Here is a 14303-nt window from a genome sequence, read left to right as displayed (position 1 = left end):
ATCACTGAATTGGGGACGTGTCTTTGAGCTCTTTCCAAAATCGATTAATCTCTTCCTGCACCCTGCCCCCTCCCCTCTTTACTTCACCCACCTTCCTCCCCTCTTTTCCCTGAAACTTGTCACCTCCTCCCCACTATTCAACACTCACAGTCTATCTGTTGTATCCAGATTTCCCTGTCGATCTCTGTCATTTCTCTCTATATTTACATCTGTTCACATGAGGTGTACTAAACAAAGTGCACTTAAATCATTCTTTCTCTTTGTGGAATTACATGGCCTTTCTCAAATGTCATCTGGTGTCATGGTAAAGGTTCGGTGTATTTAGTGTAAGTTACTAATTGCTGAAATACATCAATGGGTTAAATAACCAGAAATATGTCTCTGACATAATGATAAGCAGCACCAGTTCCTGGGCTGACCTTTTCAAAATGTTTTTCTCATTATTATTTATAACTGGTTGAAAAAAGGGGGGGCGGGAGGTCTTTTGAGGAAGATCTCTCTCTTATTATTAGAGATACACCAGCTGTGGTCATTAAACAGGGTCATCTCCCATTAGGGTCACTCTACGCACAGCCGCAGCTTGATGTAATGCTGCAGATAAGCTGGAAAATATGAAGAATATCAGCCATTACCCGCCCACATCCAGCCATAACTCCCTCTACTTTGCGCGGCCTCTACTTTGGTTTGCTTGTTTAAAAAAGGAAAATGGTCTGTATTGTCCTTCTGCTCGCCCCCTCTTGTATTCTGTATGTAAAATGAATTCAATAAAACATTGTTTCACAGTACATGTAGTGTAAAGTTTATCCCTAGGTATTGTCTTTTTAGGCTGGTCTATAGCCACGACATTCCACTTCCAGGATTGTTCAGGTGCTACCAGAAATTCCGCCAGATGTCCGTTGCCTTCCGCTTTCTTTATGTCGGCATTTTAAAACCCTGGGTGATTCTGTAGGACCATGCCTAACTATTTTAGCCAGACTAGCACTGGGGCTCTAGGGATGGCACCGTCACCACCACTCCATTTCAGACTGAAATATGTTAACTACTGTAGGATGGATTGTCATTAACTTTTCACCAATATAGTTAAATATCAAAACATATATTAAAAAAAAAAAAAAATTGTCACAAAAGTTGTATGGACGACGTTCATGGTTGCCAGACGATGAATCCTAATGTGTGGTGATCCCCCATCTTTTGTAACATTTAACATTTTTGTAAAAGGTTTGTACATAACGCTCATTTGCTTTGTTGCAGAGAGTCACCCCTTTCATGTATTTACTGTAATTATAATAATTATGAAAATAATTCATTACATTTTTATTATGTAGTTATTGGCCAGTTAGCTTAGCTTAGCAGAAAAACAGGAAAACAGTGTGACTAGCTCTGTCTGAAGGTAACAACATCTGCATACTACTGTAATACCACTCCTGTACAGTAAATGTAAAGCTGCTTGTTGTAGCAGGTTAGCTTAGCTTAGCACAAAGACTTCACATTAAACACTTAACACAGGCATGAGCTGTTTTACAAGATGCCATATAATTCCATCTTAAAGATTTTTATTGATTACCAGTTCACAGTCAGGGATCATCAGATGTGGCCTACTGAACCCTGTGAAGTTTAATTGTTTCAAGAAAAGTGTGTTAATAAAAGAATGTGTGTCTTTGAATATAGCCTACAATAGCAATGAAATTCTTTTTTTAAAATTGTGTTTTTATTGCCATTACATTTAGATCGCTCTTTGTTTTGTCGTAGATTTTCACACATAACACCCTGAAGAAATATTGTCAGTGGTTGCTGCAGCAGCAATTTCAAATGACTTAAAAAATTGTTTTAAATGTAGAACTTTTTCAGTGTTTAATTATGATAAATTCATGCTAGTTTTGGGTACTTAAATAATGAAAAACAGATTAATTATGAACTGTTCATACAGTAAGTTTTAAATTGTAAATGTCATGGAAAAAGTTAGGAGACATCTTTGCATATTTGGCATACTTTTCTATGCTACCACACCATTCTGATTCTATTCATAATGATGTATAATGATTCAAAACAAGCATCTGCCTCCTTTCTGCTTTAGCTGCTGTGTCATTTTTACTTTAATCCCAGCTGTGACTCATCTTGTTTGTATGCAGTGATAGTTCTTTTCCTGAAACATGTCTCCCTCTCTAAATAGCAGGTTCTCCTCTGCAGGAACATTAACTTCAGTTTGTTTTTGTCAGTAGCTCTGTGTGGAATCTGCCAGATACTGCTGCTCTCAGCTGCCTCTGGAAGGCCATAATTGAAACCATTTGTGGATCAGGTGGAATTCTGGGATTTTGGCCTTACCTCAAAATCCCAAAGCTTGTTATTTTCTCTGTGTCTTTCCTACAGCCAGAAAGACTGTTACATCAGCCTTCGTTTCCTCTCTCGCTCTCTCGCTCTCGCTCTCTTTTCCATTCCCAGTCCTTCAGAGGAAGAAGAGGTCAGCGACTCACAGTGCTGAAAGCATCAAGTCAAAGTAGATGTGGAATATTCCTACAGACAGATGGTGTCATAATAACAAGAGAAGAACTTGCAAAAGTAAGTCAAATCCATATTTTTTTATCATATGCTGCTATCACTGTAACCTCAGTGTCCACGTTGACTTTGAAGGAAGTTTATATCACTTCTGCTCAGTATAGAGAGTGAGAATGACAGGAAAATGCATTTTACGGGTTTAAGAAAAACATAACGGTGAAGGAAGGTGCATTTATTCACATTTTATTTGTATGGTTTTAAATGGTACCTCAAAAATAGATGTGAAAAAAAAGATTCCACTAGAACGTTAGTCAGCGATCATTGTGTCAGCTTTCCAGAAATGGAAACTCTGCTGAAAATGCGTTACAGACATGGGTTTTCCCTCTTGATGCAATATACTACAATAAAACTACATCCTATACACATCAAACTGACACAGAATGAAACTGTCCCCACCAAATCTTTGGTGAACTCACCCCGTGAAAGACGGTAAGTGCAGTTTGTGAACAGTGGCTTAACTTGTAGTAGAGTAGACCAGAGTGTGTTAGAGCCATTTGTCACTGAGACTTCCACAGGGATTTTACAAGGTAAATAAAATTCAGGTACTGTGGTGGGAGAGAGCCAGACTCTGGGTTACAAGGAGATCTGTGTGTACATTTACCACTGTAGGTTTTAGGGCTGTTCAACTCCATTTAACTATTAGTAACATATGAAAAATGTAGCACTTGAAACGCAACACTTATATTATTCAAATGCGTTATCTTTTAAACCTTTTATTTAAATTTTTTCTAATTATTTCTCAACTCTTATAATGTAATTCTTAATATTTACCGCACACTAGTCTTTTAGCACAGCTTTAAGAGTATGCCACCTTGCATACCTGCACACATATTGTTTGTGTATGTGGCAAAAAAAAAACTTTGAATCCTTCAAATCATCTGAAATTTAAATATAAAGCACAGGATTTGCTGTGGAAACTTTGTTGACATGATATATGAAAACCTAAATAACAGCTGACATTGGATGTGTTTGGCATACAGCAAATCGTACTCCTAATCTCATTCCCTGATCTACAACCTTTTAGGTGCGCGGCTCCTTGAAAAGAGAAGGTCATGAAGGTTCAACAGATCTCACACTATGTTGTCTTCATCCTGCTAGCTGCTGCTGTACGATCTCAAGTCAACCCAGGTACGGTAGACATGGTATTTTACATCCATGTTGTTCTTTCTCAAAACAGATAGGGGTTCAATATCTCTCAAGGACACTTTGGTACGATGTGTTGGTTGTTGCAGAGGTCACACCTCAACATTTTACTGTTACTGTAAATGCATGTGACAGTCAGAGAATCAGTAAAATGAGTTTACTGTTATTTGATGTAGGTTAAGTTTTTAATATGTGATTGAAGTATGAGCCTGTCAATGTGCTTTTTGTTTTGTTTTGTTTTTGTCTCGAACAATCAACATACAGTTAAAATGAAAAAATCGGATAAAACACACATCAATCATGTATCAAATACAAATCAATCTGATTCTATGAAAAAATAAATGAAAAAATAATCAGTTAATTAAGGAATGGATATGTCATATATAAGCTCAAAATAACCTCCTCATATTCCTGAGATACACATGTTGACAAGATGGAGAAGGAAAGCTGATTTAGGTGGGTGGGCTTCGTGCAAGAATGCAATGTGTGTGCGTGCGTGTGCGTGTACTCACGTGCGAGCGTGAGTGCATGCGTGAGTGCATGCATGCGTGCATGCAGCCATGTGTGTACGTGGTTTACCTAATGGTCAGACAGCAAACATCCCCAGAACAGGGAGACCTTTCACAAGCAGGGGGCATTCTTGGAAAAAAAAATTTGAAAATGTGTGGGCGTAGTCGTAGGCAACACACACACACACACACACACACACAGACACACACACACACACACAAATGCTCTCATTTGACTTTACCACTTAGAATATTTTCATAGTAAAACGGCTTATTTGTTCTGTAGCTCTCTGAACGTACATGTCAGGCGTACGGTGTAGGAAGGTGAATAAAACACAGACGTCCCTTAATTGCCAGGTAGAGATGGTAAGAATAAACAGTGACACTCTGGTAGACGCAGTGAGAGCGCAGATGTACAGTGTGGTCACTGGATCCTTTTAACACTATAATGTAGCATCTGTTGCTGCCAAACTTAATTTATCACATGAGAGTTAATGCCCAGCAGAAGCCAGATTTATAAAAGTCAAAAATGTCTCTCACGTGGCTCTGGTACAGATTATAAAAAAATTGTGAAAAAATAGAGAGCTGGCAGCTCAGAGGCCACTCCCATCTCATTTTGCTCAGACTAGCACCTATACAGTGATGCCTCTGTTTGCCTTTAGAGGCCTTGCAGGGCTGCAGGAAAGGGACAGGGGGGGAGGGATGAGACCTGGCCATTAGTTTAACCTCAACTCCTCACGTCCTGCAAAAAAACTAACACAAAAAGGATTAAAAAAAGAAAAAACTCATGGCATGTGAAAGAATACAAGTCTCACACTCACATACACGAGTCTTTATGTGAGCAGCATGTGTATCATGAGTGCGATGCTTCATGTGTTTGTAGAAATCTGTCGATATCCTCTCGGTATGACCGGTGGGCAGATTCAGGACGAGGACATCTCCGCCTCCAGTCAGTGGTCTGAGTCAACTGCTGCAAGATTTGGAAGGCATGTTTGATGATACATTTATTTTTCCATATCTATATTCAGTTTCATTTTCATATTATAAAAAAATGTCATTAGCAAGTCAGAGAGCCTGCAGGGTCTTTACTTAAAGGAAATTGCACGTATTATAGTATCTCCTTGTCCTTCTTTAATGATCATCCATGATAAAGTTTTGTTTCTTTTTAAGTGAAAATTCTTCTTCTACTTAACCCAAATGTACCACTTCTTTGGTTTCAAAAGACTACCTTAGAATTGGTGTTGCAAACAGCATTATGTTAAAGTTAATTAAACAATCTTACCTCAAGGTCCATTCAGTAGCTGTTACTCAAGCTTTTGATCAAATCTGATATTCATCAGAAGATGGATTGTGCTCCAGCTTGGTATCACCAAATGGCATGTGAATGTAAACAGGTTCATTTTTAAACATTTTGTGTGTTATCACTACGCATTTGTTGCTTTTTGCATGTCATTTCACAACATTTAGTCTCTGTTGACATATACTGTGACACAGTATAAAGAGAGAGAAACTCCATGTAGGGATGGGTCAATCAAACCGTGGTGTGATACCAAAAGTCAAAGTTGATTTATTTACATTGATTATTTAACTTGCATACTGTACATACACTAACCAAACATTTACATTTACTTCTTTTAACCCAAGCCACAATCTTTTCCTTAAATTTACCAAGTATTATTGTTTGAATTCAATTGAAAACTGACTAGTTGAGATTGAGAACAGGGTGTTAGATGACACACAAAAAGCTAAAAATGCATAGACCCTAAAAGAGGCTTGGTATTTTTATGCCTTCCCGTGAGATCGTATTGCCAGAACAGCAACTAAAGGGACCTTAAGGTGAAATTGTTTGGTCGGGAATTAAATATGAAGCTCAGCATATGTTTCATGAACTGGCTCCATGTTGAATAATTCTAGTGCTGTTTTACCAACTGTGGTCCAGCAGCTATACAGAGTAGTGAAAGTTGTTCTCACGCAAATATGAATTATGCATACTTTCTTCCTCTATTCATGTTTCAACATCTTTCCCCTTTTAGCTATCTTTTAATGATCATGCTGCTCTTTTGCCTACATGAACTCTTTTCCCTTCCCTTCCCTTCTCCTCCTGTCTCCTCTCTTCCTCCTTTTCAGACTTGACTTAGAAAACGGAGACGGTGACGGGGCCTGGTGTCCTGACATCATGTCAGAGCCGGATGGCCTCAAAGAGTATCTCCAGGTGGACCTGCGTTCACTGCACTTCATCACACTGGTGGGCACCCAAGGTCGCCACGCCGACGGCATGGGTAATGAGTTTGCCCAGAGATACAGGATCAAGTACAGCCGCGACGGCAACAACTGGATGGGCTGGCATGATAGGAAGGGAAGGCAGGTGAGCGTCTAGATATTACTGTGTGTCATTGTTTCAAATTCCAGACATGCATGCTTTTATTTATTTATTTAGAGGAGGGCCTCCAGGGACTGGCTTGACTTTGGACATCACAGTATTTACAGTTTTCAAACAGGTAGCTTCATTATTTATGTGAATTAAATTAGATGAGGGCATAAAAACACAGACAGTAGTGTTAATAAGTTAAAGCAGTTTAACCCAAAATTATTACATTAATTCATAATACTTTTCATAATAATTGTAACATGGTGGTCAAACCTAACTAAGTATATTTACTCTATCATTGTACTTGACTTAACATTTTAGGTACTTTAGTATTTGCATTTGCAACTTTTACGCTGCAACATTTTACCACTGGACTTTTTACTACTGTAGTTTATTTTTTACTACATTTCAGAGGGAAACTCCTTTTTTATTTATTTAACAGTGTTTCTTACTAGTTTGACATATGAGTCATGTGCTGAGCTCACCGAATTTGTTGCAATGTTATAGATTACAACAATTTATGAAATAGTTCAAACTAGCCCCAGCTACAAAAATACTATACAAAAACCAAAACAAATGAAACAACATAATAAAAAGGCTATTTGTATAACACTCACAGGGGCAATTTTACTGATCAATCGTCATTTGATTTGACGATCACACACATATGCTGACAGGTTTCACTCAGTCAGTCTTATTTGTGTCATCTACTTCTCTTCTGCCAGGTCATTGAGGGGAACAGGAATGCGTATGATGTGGTGCTGAAGGATCTGGAGCCTCCAATCATAGCTCGTTTTGTCCGCTTTATGCCTGTGACAGACCACTCCATGATTGTGTGCATGAGAGTGGAGCTCTATGGCTGTGAATGGCTGGGTTAGTCATTGCTTTTCATTATACAGAGTGCAACATCTTTCCTTGGTGGCATTAGCATGCCCTAGTTTATCTTTTTGTAATTTACCAGTCTCAATACTGTCTTAATATCTCATAAGCATGCGGTGAGTAAATCTCTGACCTTTGACCTGCCTCCTGTAGATGGCCTGATGTCTTATAGCATTCCAGATGGGCACCAAATGATCTACAGAGGCCTGGATGTCTACTTTAATGACTCTGTGTATGATGGAGCATCAGCTGATAGGTCTGGATTTTACTGCCACAATTAGGGCTTATTTTGATCATTATTATTATTAACCCCGTGTGAGTGGAGTTAATAAAACAAATTTAAGATATGATTTGTTAGCTGTCACGAATTTAAAGAAAATCTCTGCACTGGTCAATGAATAGATATTGAAGCGCTTGTGTTTTCTTTCTTCATTCCTCCCATCCATCCGTCTACTAGACTGACAAAGGGCCTCGGCCAGCTGACGGATGGCACCTGGGGTCTGGATGATTTTCTCCACAGCCACATATACGCCATGTGGCCGGGGTACGACTACGTGGGCTGGAACAACAAGAGCCTCCCCAAAGGTTATGTGGAGATGATTTTTGAGTTTGACCACGTCCGAAACTTCACATCCATGAAGGTAAGGAGTCAGGATGCAGGGGAGAACTTTACTGAACAACGTAATCATGGAAAAGTGGAATATGTTTTTATGTTACTGAGGAAACACTTTACTGCCGGGCAAGCACCCATCTTCTGTAAAAACTGCAAATTTTATTTAGAAATAAAATGTACAAAAAGGATGCAATAAAGCTTTGCAGTGTGAAAATGACATTCTCTGCATAATCAGCCCCTTTTATTATGGATAAATGCAGTGGCCAGAGATCAGAGATAATGTTCTTCAGCTACAGCACAGCAAGACAGATTAGTCATCAGTTGACCGGCTCCTGCATCATCTTTCCCTTTGATTCTGAATGTTTGGACCATCTGCACCTATATAGTCATCATGGTCATAGGTAGAGAAAAATAAGCATATTTCTTGTATATAATTACAGGATAATTGACTATTTGCGAGATGCAGTTTTTAGTACTTTGCTCAGGCTTGCTTTTAGTTATGTATCCCACCTCCACAGGTTCACTGTAATAACATGTTTAGCCGAGGGGTGAGGATGTTCAGACAGGCCACCTGTTACTTCCGGTCAGGATCAGACTGGGAGGCTGACCCGGTGACGTTCAGGCCCACTGTCGACCGCACGAGCCAAAGCGCCCGTTTTGTTACTGTGTCCCTCGGGGACCGCACAGCCAGCGCCATCAAATGCCGTTTCCACTTCAGTGACGTTTGGATGCTGTTCAGCGAGGTGGCCTTCCAGTCAGGTAAGTCAGTGTCAGTGGGAATGGTTGTCCCATTTTTGTCGACTACAATGTGAATTTTTAGTAAAGTTTTAGTTTATTATTAGGATCCCCATTAGCTAACGCGCCTGAGTTCCAAAACAACATTTAATCAACCAAAACAAAATATTTCTTGACACATACAGGAAAGAAATAACGTAACAATATCTACGTATAAAACAGAATAACAAGGAAACAACCCCAAAAAAACAAGGAAAATTATCTTGAAAACAAAATTATATTATAATATGTTGACCGCCTGCTTTACCTTTTATCCTGCAGCTTTGTCTTTGTCCTTTTCTTTCTCTCAAAGGCTCAGCCGTTTACAACACATCTCTGACTGCTCGCAAACACGGACACCCTACAAACACACTGCCAGGTCAGATAAACCCTTTAGGTTCTGTTTTCAGTGGTAGCCTAGTAGTTTCAGTAAGTAGTGGTTGTTATTTTAGTGAAGTGACCGTCTGGCAGTGGAGAAAAATGCTGAAGGGGGGAGTGCAGGCTGGTTTGATGTATGGCTGCTGGGAAGGGATGTGCTGCTAAACAAAACACTGGCCAAGCATAATCCACAGGCAAGCACAAATATAATCAGTAACCATTTTTTTTTAGCAGATCATTCAATGTGGAATTTTCTTAATTAAACTTGTGGTGTCGTGGATTTATTACAGTCTGGTGTAGGTGATTGCTCTGTTTCGAAGAAGGTTAAACTAAAATGTTTCCCGCTTAAACAGTGCCCCCTGCTGATAGCATGAGAAATGACTTCTCATTGAAATAAATGTCACTTGTAGTTGTAATGGGACATGGAGGTGATTATGCAGTGAGAATATATACAATATATATATATATATATATATATATATATATATATATATATATATATATATATATATATATATATATACAAATTTTGAGCTGGAATTTGAGCTTTGAATGATTAAATCAAGTCCACCTCAACTCACAACTTTCATTTGGCTAGGAGATGATCCTACTCATAAATTGGATGACAGCAATACCAGGATCCTGATTGGCTGCCTGGTGGCTATCATCGCCATCCTATTGGCTATCATAATCATCACTCTGTGGAGGCAGGTCTGGCAAAAGATGCTTGAGAAGGTGAGACGTGAGCATTTTTTTCAAGCCATGTGTATGAGACAAAACAAATCAGTTGTTTATTATAGTTTTTATAAAACAGCTTTATGACCTGAAATTAACTGCAAAAAAATAGGTTATGATTTGGAGAAAAAAACATGAAACACTTCTGGTTCATATATTAAACACTGTGTCACTCCAGGGTTTAAATGAGCTATGGGACATGTAACTCTGTAGGACATAAGCCTGTGTACTTTTTTATGTACACAGTGAATTGTTTTTATTTTGTTTTGTGTTTTTTTGTATTTTTTTGTCTGTTTATATTGCCTGCTTTATAACACCTGGGAGTTCGCCAGATGAACACCTTCTATGGATGGAGTCATAGGAGTGCCATAAAAAAGAATACATCAGTAAAACAGTAAAAAAATAAATGTGGAAATATAAAGAGGGATTAACTGAAAGATTAAATATTAAATAAAAAATGTAGAAATATAAAGACAATTGAGAAAATATAAAAGAGTAATAATGAGCATTTTACTCTATTTTTTAATGACCATATTTATTTATTGGTATATATTTATTCATGCATTATAAATATTTGTACATTCCATGTTTGCATATAAATTGCTCTATTTCTTCTGTATGTAATATTTTTGTTTTTCATTATTATTTAAATATGTCATTTATTTTATTTTATTAAGTTCTTTCCCTTTTGCTTTCTGTCTTTATATTTACACATTTATTTTCTTATTTTTTTACAGATTTATTCTTTTTTCATTGCACTCCTATGACTCACTAATCTTGTAGGTCCAAAAGTACCATGAATAAAACATTTTGGGGAGTTTGCACATTTTAGTGTGCCGACAACTTTTCTTTTTCCTCAGTCACAAATACTTTTTACCTTCAAGTATGTCCTCTTTCTATTTGGCAAATCTGACAGCCAACACTAATGTCCTCATGGAAGAGGAAACTTCTCTCACAGAATATTTGGCATTAACAAGAACTAACTTGACTTCAACTCTCACACACTTTCCTCCACAGGCATCCCGCCGCCTGCTGGATGATGAACTCACGGCTCGTCTTGCACTCCAGACCCAGGCCTTCTCCTCCCTCCACTCTATGTCCAGCGAGAGTGTCTCCACCTCCAACTCCACCTATGAGAGAATCTTCCCCCTCTGCTCCGACTACCAGGAGCCTTCCCGCCTCATCCGGAAACTTCCTGAATTTGCCCAGTCCAGTGAACACCTCAGTAAGTTGGTAAAAGTGCAATGCATTAAATGCTGCAAAGGTCAGCTATAGCTGCTGTAGTGTGTGTAATTGTGTGTGCACCACATCAGAATCAAGCACCTCCTGTAGAGCCCTTGCAGCCAGTGGTGCAGACGGTGCCCCCCACTATGCGGAGGCAGACATCATCAGCCTCCAAGAGTCTTCAGAGAGCAGCACCTACTCCATCACAGCTGTCGACATGAATCTTTTTGCTGGCACAGATTCATCCATGAGAGAGTTCCCCAGACACAAGCTCACGTTCAAGGAGAAACTGGGAGAGGGCCAGTTTGGAGAAGTATATGTTCACTTTTGTAGCTCTAATCTTTGTTGACAATGATTTGGTATTATATTCATATGGTTGCCCTCTGCCTCTTTACAAAAATGATGTTGATGTATCATTATAGCTCTCATTTAAAAATTGAATGTATTATTGCTGTGTGGTGAAAGCATGCGTGTGGAATGCAATGATACAGTACAATATACAGTACATGCTGACAAATAGGTAACACTTAGTGGTATTAAACAGAGTTAAAAAGATGGTTTCAAGTAGTGCTAAGGGGATGATGGACTAACAAGGCGCTTTTGTAAAACAGGTTCACTTGTGTGAGGCAGAGGGCATGCAGGACTTTTTGAATGAGGATTTGTCTATAGAGGGAAACAACGAGTCCCCCTTGCTGGTTGCTGTGAAAACACTGCGGGAAGATGCCAACAAGAATGCAAGGTAAAAGCAGGTGGTAACCCTTTTGTTTAATTTAAAAAAAAACAGTGTGCAGTACATTAGTCCCATGCTGGTGGTTATTATTCAGTCAATCGTCAATCAAGCGATAAATTAAAATTGTTTGTCTCTGCTGTGCTGCAGGAATGACTTCCTGAAGGAGATTCGAATTATGTCTCGTCTGAGGGACCCCAACATTGTTCGTCTGCTGGCGGTGTGTGTGGACACGGACCCATTGTGTATGATCACTGAGTACATGGAAAATGGAGACCTGAACCAGTTCCTCTGCAATCTCAGACTAAAAGAGGCTGCTGATGAAGACAAGACAGAACAAGAGGAAAAAGAGGGGGAGAGTATGGTCAGGTAGGTTCATATCTTGACGTTAAATTGTAATGATTATCTTGGATGAATATATAGAGCTTATAGAACTTGACATAACGTCTATAAGTACACTTTGCTTGTGACTTGTGTTCTCTTTCATTGTGGTTTCCTCTGTTTTTAGTTATAGTAAACTCATTGGCATGGCTGTGCAAATTGCATCTGGAATGAAGTACTTGTCCTCTCTCAACTTTGTCCACCGTGATCTGGCGACACGCAACTGTCTGGTTGGTAAGAACTACACCATAAAGATAGCAGATTTCGGCATGAGTCGGAACCTGTATAGAGGGGACTACTACAGGATCCAGGGCCGGGCCGTCCTTCCCATTCGTTGGATGTCCTGGGAGAGCATCCTACTGGTGAGTGTTGTGGAGAGCTGGGGACATGTGGAAGAAAACACAAGGAACAACTTTACTATTTAATAATAATTCAAATAATTGTTACAAGTGTAGAAATTGGCATCCACATTAGGTCTTTGCTAATTTGGATTTGGATTTAAGTTGTCTTGATCTCTCAGGGTAAATTCACCATGGCCAGTGACGTGTGGGCATTTGGAGTGACTCTGTGGGAGATTCTGACGCTGTGTAAGAAGCAGCCCTACTTTCAGCTCTCTGACGAGCAGGTCATTGAAAATACAGGCGAGTACTTCAGGGACCAGGGAAAGCAGGTGAGCATCCCACAGGTTTAGGCTACCCATTTACCACAGTACAATCTGTTTATGGTCTCATTTATTATCAATCATTGTTTTGTTTGTGGCAATCATAAGTATTCATTATTTTCAATGCATCTGTATCTCGCACTGCCAAATTAGCAGAAACACAGCGCTTTTAACCATTAACCCAACATTCATGTCTTGTCTCATGCTCCCAGGTGTACCTGCCAAGGCCTCCCTGTTGTCCTGACAAAGTCTACAAGGATCTCATGCTGAGCTGCTGGTGTAGGAACGCCAAGCAGAGGCCGAGCTTTCAGGAGATACACACTCAGCTGATGGAGAGCCTGGCATAGCAAATTGAACAGACAATTTGTCTTTCCCATGTACTGTCACTGTACATGTCACATTTGGTCCTTCAGTCTGGATTGATTTGGGAAGAAAAACATCAGAAATCAGAAACATCCTGTCCCTTGTAGCCTAACCATTTGTTTTTATCTGGCGTGCCACAAGGGTGCTGTAAATAATAAGATATGAGGAGAAGGTACACACTTGAACAGTGCCTTATGTTTTAGATATACAAATTAGCACTGTTCACTCAGTGAATTCACTCCTATTGTGTATTTATTAATTTCTTTTTTATTTCCTATGCTATGTTTATTTATAGAGTACTCTATTTTAATCCTAGATTTAAAAATACAATTGTGATTTTTCTTTCAATTTTTTTTCTCCATACATACTACATCTAATTCTATTGCACATTTATGAGATGATGTCTATACAGACGTGTTACCTTTTAGGAATGTTTATAATTTTGTTTTTTAAGGGGGAACAAATGGCATGAAACTGACTGTTGTCTAAATGAGACAGGTGTTACTCTGCAGCGGTTGACTGACATGTTTTATAAACATGTTTACGACCTTTTGCAGAAATATGTATGTGTATATTGTTGAATAGTCAAACCAAAGATCCCTGGAAATAAAGACAATTAAAATGTACTACTGTTTGTCAGGTTTCTCACATTTTTTATATTATCATAGGTTAAGATGTCCAACACATAAAGTACTTCAAATGAGTTCCCCTTTAACAGCTGCAACATTAAAATGATGTCAACATGAATGCATGTTAATCCAATAATGGATAATAAAGAGCCTTTTACGTTTGGTAGCTAGTTCTTCTTCTAACACTGGTTATTAGACACAGGCTACAGATGATGTTCGCAAACAAAGTTCTTTTTTTCATTATTTCGTTTTGGAAAATGCAAGACAATAGAATGGCCCAATAACTTATGTTAAACACGCTACAGACGTCTCACTTTGGTTAACATTAGGAGCCTCTGCTAACACTTTCAACCGTTGCGCTCTTTT

The 14303-nt window shown here is 38.9% G+C and overlaps 1 protein-coding gene across 1 annotated transcript; it reads left to right on the top strand.

Moving 5' to 3' along the window:
• The first annotated feature begins 2385 nt into the window (after positions 1 to 2385).
• ddr2b (discoidin domain receptor tyrosine kinase 2b) lies at positions 2386 to 13888 on the top strand. Its single transcript, XM_034887421.1, has 17 exons — positions 2386 to 2556; positions 3578 to 3681; positions 5089 to 5191; positions 6333 to 6570; positions 7299 to 7446; positions 7606 to 7708; positions 7910 to 8093; positions 8584 to 8824; positions 9153 to 9218; positions 9816 to 9952; positions 10970 to 11177; positions 11266 to 11489; positions 11788 to 11915; positions 12054 to 12272; positions 12412 to 12646; positions 12805 to 12954; positions 13158 to 13888. The coding sequence occupies exons 2-17, from the start codon at positions 3606 to 3608 to the stop codon at positions 13290 to 13292; spliced, it is 2595 nt and encodes an 864-aa protein (XP_034743312.1). The 5' UTR covers positions 2386 to 2556; positions 3578 to 3605; the 3' UTR covers positions 13293 to 13888.
• The last annotated feature ends 415 nt before the right edge of the window (positions 13889 to 14303 follow it).

The sequence above is a fragment of the Etheostoma cragini genome, chromosome 12 (genome assembly GCF_013103735.1).
Source record: "Etheostoma cragini isolate CJK2018 chromosome 12, CSU_Ecrag_1.0, whole genome shotgun sequence".
Taxonomy (NCBI): Eukaryota; Metazoa; Chordata; class Actinopteri; order Perciformes; family Percidae; genus Etheostoma; species Etheostoma cragini.
This window is presented reverse-complemented; position numbering and strand designations above follow the sequence as displayed.